General features: G+C 46.0%; 1 protein-coding gene across 6 annotated transcripts in view; it reads right to left on the bottom strand.

Moving 5' to 3' along the window:
• Positions 1–15,368, bottom strand: part of ME3 (malic enzyme 3) — a 209,908-nt gene that overhangs the window by 57,478 nt on the left and 137,062 nt on the right. For 5 of the 6 annotated variants that reach the window (XR_004274295.1, XM_032295840.1, XM_032295841.1 and 2 more), the window contains exons 5-6: positions 14,494–14,569; positions 5,097–5,258 (exon numbers count right to left, since the gene is read on the bottom strand). Coding sequence is in view for 5 of the 6 variants with exons in the window: in XM_032295840.1 (XP_032151731.1) it covers positions 5,097–5,258; positions 14,494–14,569 (238 nt within the window). In the remaining variant the exon portion in view is untranslated. The remainder of the gene's footprint in view (positions 1–5,096; positions 5,259–14,493; positions 14,570–15,368) is intronic. The other variant, XM_032295842.1, reaches the window with a different exon arrangement.

Below are 15,368 nucleotides of genomic sequence, written 5' to 3'. Positions count from 1 at the left end.
CATAGCAACAGGCATGCTGTGATGTTACTCAGGGAACCTGGTGGTCTGGGAGGTCACTACATTGGGTTCATGCTGTGGGCACAGCACACTTTCCCCTCACAGTGGCAGTCCCACTTACTACTCATTCCTTGGGAAGCTCAGCTAAGCCCGGGGTAAGCTACAGAGATCCTAGCAAGGGCATCCTCATGGGTTACATGAGGATGAGCTCATCATAGGGAGATCAATGATGGCACCACATGGAGAATGCTGAATAACAATAATCTTGCAAGGTAGAGGAAACCCTGCAACGCCCAGCCTGGTTACCAACTCCATGCTTCCTTGGCAATCCAATATTGCTTCCTGGCAATATTTACCAGGCTCTGCTGATAATCTGCTCCCATGTTTGTTTCCCTAAGCAGACATGACTCCCCTCCCTCCATCTGTTCTTCAGTTCCAGAAGATCACACAGCATCTCCTTCTGGGCTGAATTCATAGAGGCTCAAGACTTCTGCCGAGAAAAGATCTCCAAGGCTCAGTAGGGTCATTTTAAAGCCAAGCCCCACACCCCTGGATTCTCCCACACTGCCTTAGCACAGAGTGGGAAGAGCTCTGGGTTTGGAGTAAAACCTTGGGAAGGCCCTTTCTGCTCTGAGCCTCTTTTCCCCTGTAAAACAAGGGGGTTGAATGAGATGGTACTCAGATCCCGTCTAACCTGAAGAGTCTGTGACTGGCTGCGTATGGATGAAACAAAATAAATCCAAACCACACACAGCCATGATGGAAGCCTGAGCAGGTGCTCTTTTCCCCTACCCCCTTGGAACTTAATCATGGGATGTCCATTTTCATGGGATCACGGCCTCACACACTTATTTTTCCAAATCTCCTTTGTATCAGCAGGTAAAAGTGATGCAGAGTTTCAGGGCTGTGGACAGCAGATGTTTTCCTTCAACAGGAAACCTGGAGGGGTGTTGTCTTTGACTGTGATTAAAGCTCTTGTTGCCTCAGGAGTTTTTATAGAGCCATACACACAGATGGTCCAGTTATTCTGACACTAAAAACCCCTCACAACAGCATCTCCCTGTGTGGACATGTGAGATAAAAGTGGTAAGGCCAAGCTTCCCTCTGTTACATCTTAGGCTTGCTCTTAGCAAAAGATGTGCCCTGGGACTTCTGGTTGGGGCGATGTCTTGCAAACAGAATCATAAAAACAAACAAAACAAAAAAAAAAAAGAAAAATGAGCTGTAGTTGGGAAAAGAGAAAAATAACCGTGTTCCTAATCTTGGTCACTTTATAACTTTGAGAATTTTGTGTCCTGAATTTCTTCAAGTGGGTCTGTAGGGGGCCTACTGTTCCCTAGAGGGGAGGATGGTATAAAGAGCGTGGCTATCCTCTGACTTGATCCTGAGAGTCCATGGGATCCTGCCTGGGTGAAATACCCATTCTTGGCCCCCATTTCCCAGTCTATAATGCAAACACCTAACGCTTTGGAGCAGTGCACCACGGTGGGCAAGGCAGCTGTGGAGCCAGAGAGCTGGGTTCCAATCCAAGCTCTGAGACTTAGAGCTGTGGGATCTGAGGTAAGTAGTTGACATGTTTCAGTCTCAGTTTCTTTATCTGAAAATGGGGAGAATAATATACCAGGGAAGAACTGCTTCCTCTCACTCCTGGGGTGCATGCAGAGGGCAGATCAGGGCATGTTCCCTCTTCCTAGATGGGGGTACTCTGGTCCCTCCCTGACATAAAGAGCAGGCCCAGGGGAGGTTCTCTCCCCTCCACATCCAAAAGGGAGAGGTGATTCTAGAGGCCTAAAGCCCCAGGAGGAGAAGCAGATGCTTTGAGTAGATGTAACACATGACTCATTAAAGTGACCAATTAGGTGACAGTGTTGAAACACTGACAACTAGAATATTCTATAACCCTCAGGTTCAGCAGGATGCCTGACACCCACTAAACACTCAATACACTTTTATTAAATAAGGCAAAGTGTTCACAAAATAATCTTAATGGAAAAAATTAGAACAAAATCACATTATGATTACACCTAGGTAATAATCACCTCTGTGTATAGGCACAGAAAAATATTGGAAAGAAACACAAGTGCAGTACTGTGAGAGAAATGCCATTTCCTTTTTCTTTTAAAATTTTGAATAATGTTCTAAATTTATTTTAGTAATAAAAAATTCTAGAAATCAAGAAATGATCTTTACTTATAAAGAAACAGAAACTGGGAGCACAGGTGTAATGTGGGGTGAGGAGCACAAGCTCGGATTTGGATCCCAGTCCTGCCACTTCTAGCAGATCTTCTTGGGCAAATGAAACTCTCTGGGCCTGTTTCCTATGCTATAAAAAAAGAGGGTAATAACAGATGCTCAACTCACAGGGTTATTGTAAGGCTTAAATCAAGTGGTCCACAAAAAAGGGCCTGACCCACAATTACTGCTACAGTCATTTTTTCTGGTGGGTTTATTTTAAGTTAGAGCCAGCTCTAAACTTCAGCATATCATTGACGAGTGCTGGACCGTCAATGACAAAGGATCCCAGTGCACCAGGGCAGCCAGCACCTTTCCAGTGGATGCAGTGGCCTCAGAATAAAACTCATTCTGTTCCAATTCTTGTCTAAGGTCAGCTTTTAAAAGGAATGAAGGTCTCAATTAAATCCAGCTGGAACACAGCAGGAGGTGTTGGAGAGGAAGAATAAAACAAAGTTTGCTGCGCTCATCCAGGCTTGCAAAGAAGCATTCTTTGAGGCCAAAAGACAATTTCAGCAAAACTCAAGATATCTGCCTGGGGGGGAAGGGCACCACTGTGCAGAGCAAAACTTGAAGACTGGTCTTGATGAGCAGCTGTAAAGCGTGTATCTCCATCCAACCTCCTGTCTCCTGAGCTGGTGAGGAGATACATGGAGACCAAGTGGTTTTAGAGGTTGCAGGATGCTCAGTAACTTCTGGTCTAGTCTCTCAATGTACTGAAGGGGAATTAAGTCTAAGGAGGTGCAGTGACTTATCTGGCTCATCATGTTACTGAAACCGAGGTCCCTAGCTCATCATGATATGGGGAACCAAGGTCCCAATCCAATACTTTTCCCACTTTCTTACCTTTCCTCATCTCATTCCCACCCCCAGGATTTCCCAGCTGTTAGGCAAGGGCTGCCCAGTGTTCCATTATTGGATTGTATCTGCAGATGAAGCCTGAATAAGCATCATTCTTTACTAGGATCTATAGTGCTTGCTCTTGTTTGAAATGGGGATGCATGGGCCGGGCGCAGTGGCTCACGCCTATAATCCCAGCACTTTGGAAGGTAGAGGTGAGTGGATGACTTGAGGTAATGAGTTCGAGACCAGCCTGACCAACATGGTGAAACCCTGTCTCTACTAAAAATACAAAAATTAGCTGGGTGTGGTGGTGCATGCTTGTAATCCCAGCTACTCGGAAGGCAGAGACAGGAGAATTGGCTGAATCCGGGAGGCAGAGGTTGCAGTGAGCCGAGATCAAGCCACTGAACTCCAGCCTGGGCAACAGAGCAAGAGTCTGTCTTAAACAATAAAATAAAAAAGAAATGGGGATGCCTGGTGTTGAGGGAAGAGGAAGGCCATGTAAAGAGGCTTGGCAAATTTTCTTAAGAGAGATCACTGCAGAATGCAAATAAGTATAACTTTTTTGATAATGTGAATCAAGAATTTAAAAAATGATCATTCCTTTTGCTTCAAAACTTAAATTTCTAGAAATTTATCCTAAGGAAATACTCAGAGATAGGGACAAAGACTCATCTGCAAAAATGGGTGTTAGAGCACAATTTATATTTGAAAAAAAACTAGAAACAACCTAAGTGTCCAACTGTGGAGTTTTCTTTTGTAAATTATGATAAACCAGGCAGCTATTAAACTAACATTGTGGAAGAATGGTTAATGACCTGGAAGAAAAATCATGATAGATAATTAAATTTGAAAAAGAAATAGAAAATATGGTATATATAATAAGGACCCAACTTTTATTTTATAAGTGATTTGGAAAAAAAAAAGGCTGGGAGAAAATATACCAATTTGTAAACAATGATTAGTGCTTGTTGTGTGAATGATGTTTTATTTTTAACACTTCTCTGAATTTTCTCAATTTTTTTTTTCTTTTTTTTTTTTTTGAGACAGAGTCTCGCTCTGTCATCCAGGCTGGAGTGCGGTGGTACAATCTTGGCTCAGTGCAATTTCTGCCACCCAGGTTCAAGTGATTCTCCTGCCTCAACCTCCCGAGTAGCTGGGATTACGGGCTTGTGTCACCATGCCCAGCTATTTTTTATATTTTTAGTAGAGACAGTGTTTCATCATGTTGGCCAGGCTGGTCTCAAGCTCCTAGCCTCAGGTGATCCTACCCAGCTTGGCCTCCCAAAGTACTGGGATTACAGGCATGAGTGACTGTACCCGGCCTCAATTTTTAAAAGATGAACATGCAGTGATCTCAAAGATAAATGTCATTAAGAGGGAATCCTTGGATATTTTTGATGGTTTCTGACACAGAGATGGAGCTGCAAATCACAGACATGCCCAGGGTGGTTCCCAGAGCAGACAAACCATTGGCTGGGGTTTGAGCTCCTTAAACCACAAACTGTTAGGAATCCTGTAGGTGGATCTCACCTACAGCTTCGCCCAGTTTCTTTCACTGGGTTTACAGGACACTGATCTGCCTGATCAGACATTTCAGCCCCTGGTCCTGGTGCTTTGAATTTTAATCCTTCCACTGGGGCAGCTTGCCTTGAGAATGCTAAAAAACACAGCCCAGTGGTCACACCCACCTCAAGGGAAATAGAAACTGCATGGGGTAATGGAGGTTAGGGAGGAAGGAAGCCCAAGCATGGAAGCCTCTGTGGGCACAGAGGGCCTCATGGAGGTAGAGGAGCAAGGGGATCCAGGAGTGGAGGAAGGAACAGAATGGAGCTAGAGGTGGGCAACCAGGGAAGAAGGTCCTCTACTCCACAACTGTGTAGGGGGAGTGCCCTGGTCAGGGGGATGCCAAGAAAGAAATGGCCCATTGCTATGTAGCTATAACCATCCATAAACATGCTCCTCACCCCCATCCCAGTTGCCACCTTCCAGCACCAGAGCTCCTGGCCTGGGCAGCAGGTTACCTCATTGTTGGTGCCGACATCCAGCAGCACAGGGAGGCACTGTTGTGGGTTCACACCTCCGCACGCTGTGTACAGGGCCAGCTTGCCCACAGGGATGCCCATGCCATAGCAGCCCAGGTCTCCCAGGCCCAGGATGCGCTCCCCATCAGTCACCACCACGGCCTGAAATCATCAGGGAAATCAATCAGAGACAGCACTTCCTGCAACAGAGTGCTCATTTTAGCAGCCCGGGCACATCAGGCTTGACGACTGGATGCCCGCTGACTTTGCTGGGATGAAACAGCTTGTCTGGGATAAGGCCAGAGCATTCATTCACCTGCAGGTGACTGGTCCTTCCTGGCAGGCTGGTGAGAAACCCCACTGAGAGGATATGACAGAAAGATGCCTGCCCTGCATTCTGAGGTTCAGGTGGGGGCTGCAGAAACAGCTGGAAGGAAACCACATCAAGTCACTTTATTCTCCCTCAAGGAAACTCAACAGATACTCTCAGCCTGAGAACTTCGGGTGGTGGAGAGGAAAGGGCATAATTAAGGGAGAAAATGAAAAATAAGTGTTTGTGCTGCTGCTACGGCTCCAGAGTTTAGAGACCAATCTAAGTACTCTCCAACCTACTCCTGGATTACAAAAAATCCAATTTGCAAAGAACCGGGCTCCTTGTGACATCTTCTAGGATCACTACTGCATATGAAATCAGGAAGAGTCTCAAGCTGCACTGGGATTTACCTTTTGCATTTGGCAAAGAATTGCGGAGGGCCTACTATGTACTAGATGTAGTGCTAGTTCCAGGCTTACCTACTGTGAATTAATAGATGTGAATGAAGCTGATGGTGATGATAGGGATGATAGGAAAAATTGTATTATTATAATGGATATACTTTTATTCATTCATTTAATACACATTTATGAGACACCTACTTTGCATAAGACACTGTGGCAGATTCTGGGGGAAGGAGCTTCAGTTTGCACACCTACAAAGACAAACATGCATGGACCCAGCCCTTAAAGGATTAATGGGCCAAAGGAGAGTACATTAATAATCGTGATTCTGGGAGGGAGGCCAGATTATAGCAGAATAGCATAAAGAGTGGCAGAGATTAGAAGATGGGAGGTTAACCCTTCATGGGTGAAGGGACATAACATGTCATACCTTGGACAGGTGAAGATTGTAGGATATGGGCGAGGAGAAGGGCATTTGATGCAAAAGAAAGTTAAAATCTGGGTTATAGGTGCTGGGGGTGGGGCAAATGTAGGGTGTGTGTGAGGAATGAGAAGGTGTACGTTGCAGGAAAGGAAATAATGAAAAGTCAGGCAGGAGTTAAACTGTGAAAGGCCTTGAATGTTTGGCCAAGGAGAGTCCCTCAGGGTAACAGTGAAGTTGTTTGTAGCCCACTCCCACCTGCTCACCACCACTAGTTCTCTCCATCTCTAAAAGAGTTAAGTTTATAGGTCTCTGATCCCTTCATTGGAACTTGGCTTCGGATCTTCTCTGGGCTACAGGTGTTCTGATTGGCCATGGGCACCATAGGGTTTGGTTAAATCCATGAAGGCACATTGCTGGGCACTGGGAATAAAGAAATGAAGACCCATTCTTGCCCTGGAAGAGTTCATGATCTGGTACCCAAAGGGCTTATGGTATCTTCTCACTTCTATTCTCTCTTTTAGTGGAAATAGGTGGGGAGAATCTTAAAAATACTCCTCTGCTTCTGAAAAAGAGTCTCTGGAGGGTGCAAGAGATCCACGAAAATCATGATATTCTCCCTTAGATTAGTCTACTGCCTCTGGAGAGTGCTCACAGACTGCATCTCATGTGATCCTACCCCATACCCCGGGCAGGTAGGTGGGTCTGAGATTGTTATCTCTGCTTCGCAGGTGAGCAAACAGAAGCTCAAGACCTTTATTTTCTCTCTATATTTGTTAAGTATCAGCCACACCAGGCACTAGGCTGGATGTTTCCCCAACAGTTATCTTAAACGATTAGATGACTTAGCAAGGTCATGTTGCTAGTGTATGTGGCAGGGCAGGGTTCCAGTCAGGGTTCCTGGTTCAGGGCTCCTTCTACCACCCCAACTGGCTGGGCTAAAGTGCCTATGCTCTTGGCAAAGTCCTGCCCTGCTTTGGCACCACCGTCTCTGCAGTCTACATCTGACCTCCTGTTGGTAGCTCTCCCTGTTGGAGACTATGCCCTCATGCTGCGCCTGGGTGTCCAGACTCTGGGCATTTCTCTATCATCTCTCCCAATTAAAGCTTCCTTATTATGGTTCCCATGTTCTCAGAATCCTTCTCCATGCTGAAGAGGCAGTGAGTGACATGAAGTTAAACAGAGGAAATCTGCTACTCCAGACTGTTATCCCCACAACCCTAGGATGGTGACAGGGCTCTGCAGTTCCACTCTCCCAGGCTGGACATGCCCCACGGCACTCTACTGCATGACCAACTCCTATGAGTGACTGTCTCACCTCCATCTACTGTCTGCCCACAATCCTACCGTGCTTATAGGTGAGTTACTGCAACAGTTTCACAACCAGACTGCTTGGCTCTCATCATCCTCCCTTCCATTCTCTCCTGCCAACCAGTGTCAGATTCATTGTGTCAAAAGCCCATTTTCATTATGCCATTCCCAGGCTCAAAGACCGTTAGTGACTTTGAGCAGTCCATAGAATAGAGTCCAAAATACTTAACTCTTCAACGATCTGATCCAACAGACCTTCTGAAACATATCTCCTGCTACATATCTGTACACAATTGCCTTCTCTGGCTGTAGTGGCTTTTGCATTCTTCCCAGGCACACTAAATCTGCCTACCATCGCTCCCTCTCAATCTCTCTATTCCTTCCTTCTGGAAGGTACTTTTCCCTATTCTTCAGCAGCATAAATCTTGCTCATTACAATCTACTGAAATTTCTTCTTCCCCTGAACTGCTGTATCTACCACACATGGTTCTTGTCTGCATTTTACAAACATGCATTAAGGACCCACTGCCTGCCAAGACCTGCCTGTAATTGACACGCACTCACAAATAGTGGGCAATGTGATAGATCCAACAGAAAGAATGAAGTGTCTTCTGCACTGAACAGAGTTCAGACTTGCTGTGGATTAACAAGTTCAGAGAGAAGACACCTCACCCTGTTTTTCATGACATCAATGGACCTCATGCTGAGAGCCACTAGTTCTGTATATTGTCAAAAGGCTGAAGGCAAACCTAGGCAGCATCCTTAGCTCTAAAGCCTAGCAACCTTTTCCAGAACAGTAGAATCACATTTTCCTTGTTTGGAAGAGCTTTATAATTCATAACTCCCCTGTCTCTCTGATGACTCAGGGCAGGTTTGAAGGATGGTGTGCCACATTCTTTCTTTGTCCACCTGCCTCAGACCTAAGGCCTTTTCTGAATTATTGCCCACATCCTGTAGCTTGGGTGGACCCAGTGGGACTGACCCAAGACTGACCTGAGGATCAAATATTCTTGCCTGCTCTGGAGCTTCCCTGGACTTGTAGCTACGGTCATAGGTTGCCCAAACCACTGTTTATACAACTCTTTTCTTCCTCTTCCTTTTGTTTCATCCTTCCTTCTCATCTTTCCTTTTATCCTCCTCCTCATCACCTTCTTCCTTTTCTCCCTCTCTTTCCACAACAAAAATAATGCACACTTTTTAGTTTCAAATCTTGGTTCCACTCCTCCCTTGCAAAGAACCTAACCTCTCAGCTTCCTTGTCTGTAAAATGGGAATAATAATAGTCCCTACCTCCTACGGGGTTGGCATGATTTAATCTATGTAGAGCACTTGGCATCATACCGCATGAGGTGGATATGATGATGTGTTGTGCAGATCCTCCTGCAGGAATGAAAGCATTATTTTCCCAGCTGTATCCTCAGATTATCAGCCCATCTGGGGAGTTTCCTCTACTAAAGAGAGCCACCTTGCCCAAAGCCACACCTCTTTCCAAGGGCAGCCCAATATAGGAATCTAAAGGTCCACTCTGTTGCTTCACCTCTGGATGCTATTGAAGGGCCATCTCAGCTCCAGAGCCTCCTCAGGGGCTCGGTGGAGCCTTGCTTGAGATCTTACCACAGTCCAACCTCTCCTTCTGCTCTATCCTGTTTTCTTCTTTCACACAAGTGTTGGCCGACTCAAGAGCACTCCCTAATATGTCTCAGAGACTGTTTTTTAAAGAAATCTAAACCCTGACAATGAGCACAGAGTGGGGTTTAACACAAAGTGGGCCAATGCATGTTAGGTAGGCACTTGGCACTAGCAATCTGCTCCAAGTGTAAACACCTAAGTGGCTGTTACAGAGGATGTGTCCAGTAGCAGAGGAGGATCCCCTGGCTCTCAGCACCTCCTCCTCCAGAGGCTCCTGGGACTGGGTGAGGGAGAGATTTAGGAGCTTGGGAAAATTGTTAGGGAGGAGGGCTGTTCTCAGCTGAACCTTCCTATAAGCTCCAGGCAATGGCCACTGTGGGAAAGAGACTGAAAAGCAGTTCTCACTCCTCTTTGTGATTTACGCTAGACAGCTCAAGACAGCCTGGCCTGGTCCGCCCCCTCCTTCCTAAAAAGCAAGGCCCACAAAACTTCACCGTCTCCCCAGCCCTGGGCTTTGGCCCCATTTCCCTTGCAGCTTACTCTTCTTACATTGCAGTTTTCAACTCTGCTTTTTTGCTGGGAAACCATAGAAAGTCATTTTTTACTTTCTGAGTTGATTCAGAAGTTCCTCTGAACCACTCCTCTTCTCTAGGCGAGCAGCTAGCAACAGGTCTAAGGATATCTGTGCCTTGAAAAACTCTCTCCCACTTAGCAGCTGGTTGGCAAAGTGACTTAGGACCACAGTTATGGGCTGAGAGCCAACACTTAATTGTGGGTAACCTCAGGCAAGTCACTTAACCTCAGCTTGCTCATCTAAGAAAAGACACAACTCTACACATTCTTTTTTTTTTCTTTTTGAGACAGGGTCTCACTCTCTTGCCCAGACTAGAATGCAGTGGCCTCATCTCAGCTCACTGCAACCTCCACTTCCCAGACTCAAGCGATTCTCCTGCCTCAGCCTCCCAAGAAGCTAGGACTACAGGCATGTGCCACCATTCCTGATTAATTTTTGCAGAAGAGATGGGGATTTACCATTTTGACCAGGCTGGTCTCAAACTCCTGACCTCAGGTGATCCACCCGCCTTTGCCTCCCAAAGTGCTGGGATTACAGGTGTGAGCTACCATGCCTGGCCCCCCCTTTTTTTTTTGAGACAGAGTCTTGCTCTGTTGCCCAGGCTGGAGTACAGTGGCACAAGGCTCACTGCAACCTCCACCTCTGGGCTTTGAGTGATTCTCCTGCCTCAGCTTCCTGAATAGCTGGGACTACAGGCACCTGCCACCATGCCCAGCTAATTTTTGCATTTTTAGCAGAGACGAGTTTTCACTGTGTTGGCCAGGCTGGTCTTGAACTCCTGACCTCAAATGATCTGCTCACTTCGGCCTCCCAAAGTGCTGGGATTACAGGTGTGAGCCACTGCACCCAGCCATACTTGTACACATTCTTCAGGACACACACTGGGGGTTTCAGAAGTCCTTACTCCAACTTCTCCCTGTGTCTGTGGGATTAGAATGATGTAGTGAAGGAGAAGTTCTGCATCAGTCCCCAAGTGCTATGGAATAATGATGAGCAGAGATTCCCTACCAAGGTAGGAAGACCTTCCTCTCCACTTTCTAAATAACAGGAAAATACACATCAGAAAACAAGAAAGACTGTGGCTTGGAAATTCTAAACCTTTGAAAGGATACCCTGGAGGTGGGGGGAGAAAAACCTCCAGAAAAAGGCCAGTGAGTAGGGCAGGGAGGGGCCCAGGATAAGCCAGAGGCAGTCCAATCAGCTCTAGTGGACCTATTTACATGCCAGACTACCGGCCCAGTATTCAGAGCTCCTGGTTTTTCCAGAGAAGCCACAAACCCAGGTGCTTGGATATCTATTTCTGATGAAATTTCCTGATTTTAAAATGTTGCCCATGAATTCAAAATGTTAGAAAACCACTAAGGGCCATATCAAATATGTCTAGGGGCCAAATCATCTGACTGCTCATTTGTGACCTGTGCTTCCCAGGTAAGGGAGCCTCCTCAGGCCCTGTCTGCCCGGCTATGCAGGCTACAGCTGCCTGCACCACCTCTAGTGATGGCAATATCCATTCAAGTACACTTCAATGTGTATAGACTTTATCATAGTTAATCCTTACAATAGGAAAGCAAAGCTCAGAGAGGCTCTCTGCACACGCAGCAGGTAAGGCCAGAACCCAGGACGGTCTGATTGCAAAGCCAGGTCTGATTCCTCTACATAGTCACTGGGACTGATCTCCAGGTTTCTTCAAAGTGAGACAGGAATAAAGGATGGAGGTGGTCTCAGACACTCACCTGTGCACTCTAGGGTGGGTGGGAAACCAGTTACCTGTTTGCTCCTTCTCCTCTGGGGTCTCTTTGGCAGCACAGATGTAGTATATGCCATTATTTTTGAGTCAGTCTTTCTAACAAGACTTTGAGCTCCTTGAGTATGGGCTCATATACCTTCTCTGTATGTGAACCTCCAGGGAGTTCTTCCAGAGTAGATGTTTACTAAAAGATGGTTGAATACAACTGAATTCAATACCGCGGGCCCAGATCTGCTCATGCAACTGAACATTCTCCTTAGAGGCTCTGGATGTCTCTTTTTTGGGGCCTGCTGGAGTCCTGCCTATTCCAGGGTACCCAAAGCCCTGTGTCTCTTCCTCTAAAATCACAACGGTTGTGGTCGCCATCTCTTTGGTAATTAGCATTCAGTATTTAGAAGGTTCTCAAAATATGTTTATTGAAGTCAATAGATATTCAGCTCCTAAGGTTCTGTTTTGAATTTACATCTCAGTTTCCCAACCACAAAACAAAGCAATTTGAGGGTAGGATCCATGTTTTTCTCATTTTTCATCCCTCACAGCAAGGCCTTTGATACAGTTGTACCCTGATAAGAGGAACAATTGAAGCCTGAAATCTAGTCCATCATCCCCTCACCAAACTCCTGTGCCAGCTTGGAGAGAAGGGTGCCTTTTAGTTAGTTAAACAGAGGTACCTTTATCATTCTTTCTAATTCCTTATAATGTGCACAAAAGCACCGAATATATTAGTGGAGAACCTCCCGGCACGTATCTGTGACATGAAAGATGTTCAGTATGTCTATCAACTGAATTCATTCAACTCCACTCCATTGAGTGCCTCCTTTGTCTAAGGTTTCCCAAAGATTGAACTGTACAGGAAGGTGAGTGAAAGAAGTAACTTTACAGGACCCCAATAGCATATACACTCAGATTAGCCCATCCAGTAAGCTGGTTTTCCTTAATGTCCTCAATATTTTATTATAGATTCATGCTAGACATGCTCTGGAAACTTGCTTCTCTGGGCCTGGGACCAAAACCTGCAGGGCCAAGGCCTTCACATAACCGGAGTCTAAGAAGATAAGCAGGAGGGAGAAGCGCAAGATGAAATGATACCCAGACACAGATGTAAAAAATGAGCTAGGACTAAAGTCCCAGGGCCTTGGCTGTGGCTCGAGCCTGGCTTCTGAGAGCCAAGGTTCTGTCCGCAGCCTGCTCTGTTTTTAAATAACATTCCCTGGAGAGAGCCAGCAGTGGGTGGAACACAAAGAGAAGTGGACAGAAAGAAGCTGTATTTGGTGTCCAGTGGAGAAGGGTGGAGGGCCTCAGGGAACGGGCAGGGAAAAAAAGAGAGAAAACAGTGTTGGAGTGTCAGACCCTCCCAGGCAAAGCAGAGTGATGTGAGCATTGGCCCTGAGATTTCCTCGTCCTATACTTGGTCAGCACCAGCCCCGCCCCAATTCAGGTGTCAAAAATGCCCTCACTAGCCAACCAGCGGATGTTTTGCATTTTTGTCTCACTCATTTTGTTTTCAGAAGTAACAATGATCTTAGATACCAGAGCCCATCAGATTCCTCTATAGATGTCTCTATAGCAGGAGATCTGGGGATTTAGCCAGAGGCTAATACATTTCTACAAAGTTGCATGTTTTATATATAAAAATTAACATCACTGGGCACGGTGGCTCATGCCTGTAATCCTGGGAATTTGGGAGCCTTCAACAGACAGATTGCTTGAGCCCAGAAGTTCAAGACCAGCCAGGGACACACAGCAAAACCCCATCTCTGCAAAAAAAAAAAAAAAGAAACCCAGACATAGTGGCTCACACCTGTAGTCCCAGCTACTGGTAAGGCTGAGGTGGAGGATCACCTGAGCCCAGGAAGTTGAGGTTGCAAGAATCTGTGACTGTACTGCAGCCTGCATGACAGAGTGAGACTCTGTCTCAAAAAAAAAAAAATTAAAACTTTTGCATTCTATAATATATTCACGCCTGTACCTAGCACTTTGGGAGGCCGAGGCGGGGAGATCATCTGAGGTTGGGAGTTTGAGACCAGCCTGACCAACATGGAGAAACCCTGTCTCTACTAAAATACAAAATTAGCTGGGCATGGTGATGCATGCCTGTAATCCCAGCTACTCAAGAGGCTGAGGCAGGAGAATCACTTGAACCCAGGAGGTGGAGGTTGTGGTAAGCTGAGATGGTGCCATTGCACTCCAACCTGCGCAACAAGAGTAAAACTCTGTCTCAAAAAGAAGAAAAGAAAAAAAAGAGAAACGTTTTCTCCTAAAGTTTTTAAGTAAAATGGATGTTCCTGGAAGAAGTGGCAGGTTTATTTTATCACTGTACATTTATGCCCCACATCCCTACCCCCACACTGCTGTGTACACCCAGGGTACACACACCCAAGTGTGAAGATATTGTCCATCATAAGCTTTCACCTTTGGAGCAGCATGTCCTCACCCCACATCCTAGTCTCTCCACTTGCTAACTGTCCACAGTCTACCTCTCAATTCAAGGCCCAGCTCCACTGTCACTTCCCCCATGAAGTCATCCCAGAATCTTCTCAGGATAAAAATCATCTCTGCCTCTGAAAGAACATCCTCAGTTGTTGTCGTGTACCATATTTATCTCTGGTCAAGTCTCACCTTGTTAGTCTTTTGTGCCTCTGGCTTATCTTCCACACAATAGATCAGCTACTCAAGAAGAGGGTCTATGCCTGATTTCTCTCTTTGTCTACCATGGAAACTATTACCATATATCTAGCAGGATCTCAACACAGGCTGAACATATCTTCAGATTAACGATCACAATAATGAAGGGCAATGTCATATGGATGCCTGGTTAATGCAAACCTCTACTCTGTGGTGTATTTGTACTTGGCTATAATAGGTCTGTGGCTTAGGAATGGGGGATAGTATGATGCCTTTAGTGTCACAATGGCTCATTTTATAGCGGGAAATGACTCTGGTTCAGGCTTAAAGGATTCACCCAACAATAATGCAATAGCAATGGAAATGAATCATACCTTAATATTGTCTTCTGGCCAAGAGTTCAGCATTGTTGCAAGGTGGCCCTTGTCATGAATGGTGATGAACAGTCCACTAAAGGAAACAAAACATATACACACAGAGAAACCAGGCAGTCAGACTAGGAACTGAGCAAAGTTCACAGTACTGGGTATTGCATTAATTAAATTTACCCATAGGCCAGGGCAAGAAAGATTCCTGCCCTAAGCCCCAATAGTTTAGAGGGTCATCCTCTGGCTTTCTTCCAAATTGCTTCTCTCCACAGGGCAAGGAGTCCACGGGGCCAACAAGTGTGCCTACCTAGAGCCTGTGTTCCCCAGAGTCTGTGCCCTTCTTTCTTCCCTCTAGACCAGTACCCAGCATGCCAGAATTCCTTGACTGAATGGCCCCAAGGCTGATTCCAGGAACTGTCTGGGTCTCTTCTCCAGGTCCCTCCTTCCAAGTACAGACCATACTGCAATGGCTGGATCCCGAGGGCTGGGGCTGTGACTGAAACTTGGAGATGTGGGTTGGGATGCTCAGATACATGTGCATGAGGTTCTTGCAGTGGGGGATGGAGCTGGGGATGGGAAGTCTTGAGCTACTCCATCATCATCACACACACACACATATGCATGCACACACACACACACACACATACACACACACGAAGGCAATGGGGGTTGGCCAAGAGCAGACAGATACTGGAGGGAAATCAAGCTTTGAAAGCAGGAATTATACCTTTTGAGATTTGCAAGTTTGCAGCTTTTTGCCTGAAGGCAGTCCAATCTGCAGGCTACTTGGGGCAACAGAAGGCCAAAGTCTTAATAACTTGAGGTGTCAGATAATAGATTTGGAGCTAGAAGAGAAGCCAGGAAATGAAGAGGGAGTGGGT

Source organism: Sapajus apella, unplaced genomic scaffold, assembly GCF_009761245.1.
Source record: "Sapajus apella isolate SASKATOON/1434 unplaced genomic scaffold, GSC_monkey_1.0 scaffold34, whole genome shotgun sequence".
NCBI lineage: Eukaryota > Metazoa > Chordata > Mammalia > Primates > Cebidae > Sapajus > Sapajus apella.
Note: the sequence above shows the minus strand (reverse complement) of the source record. Positions and strands in the feature narration are given on the sequence as shown.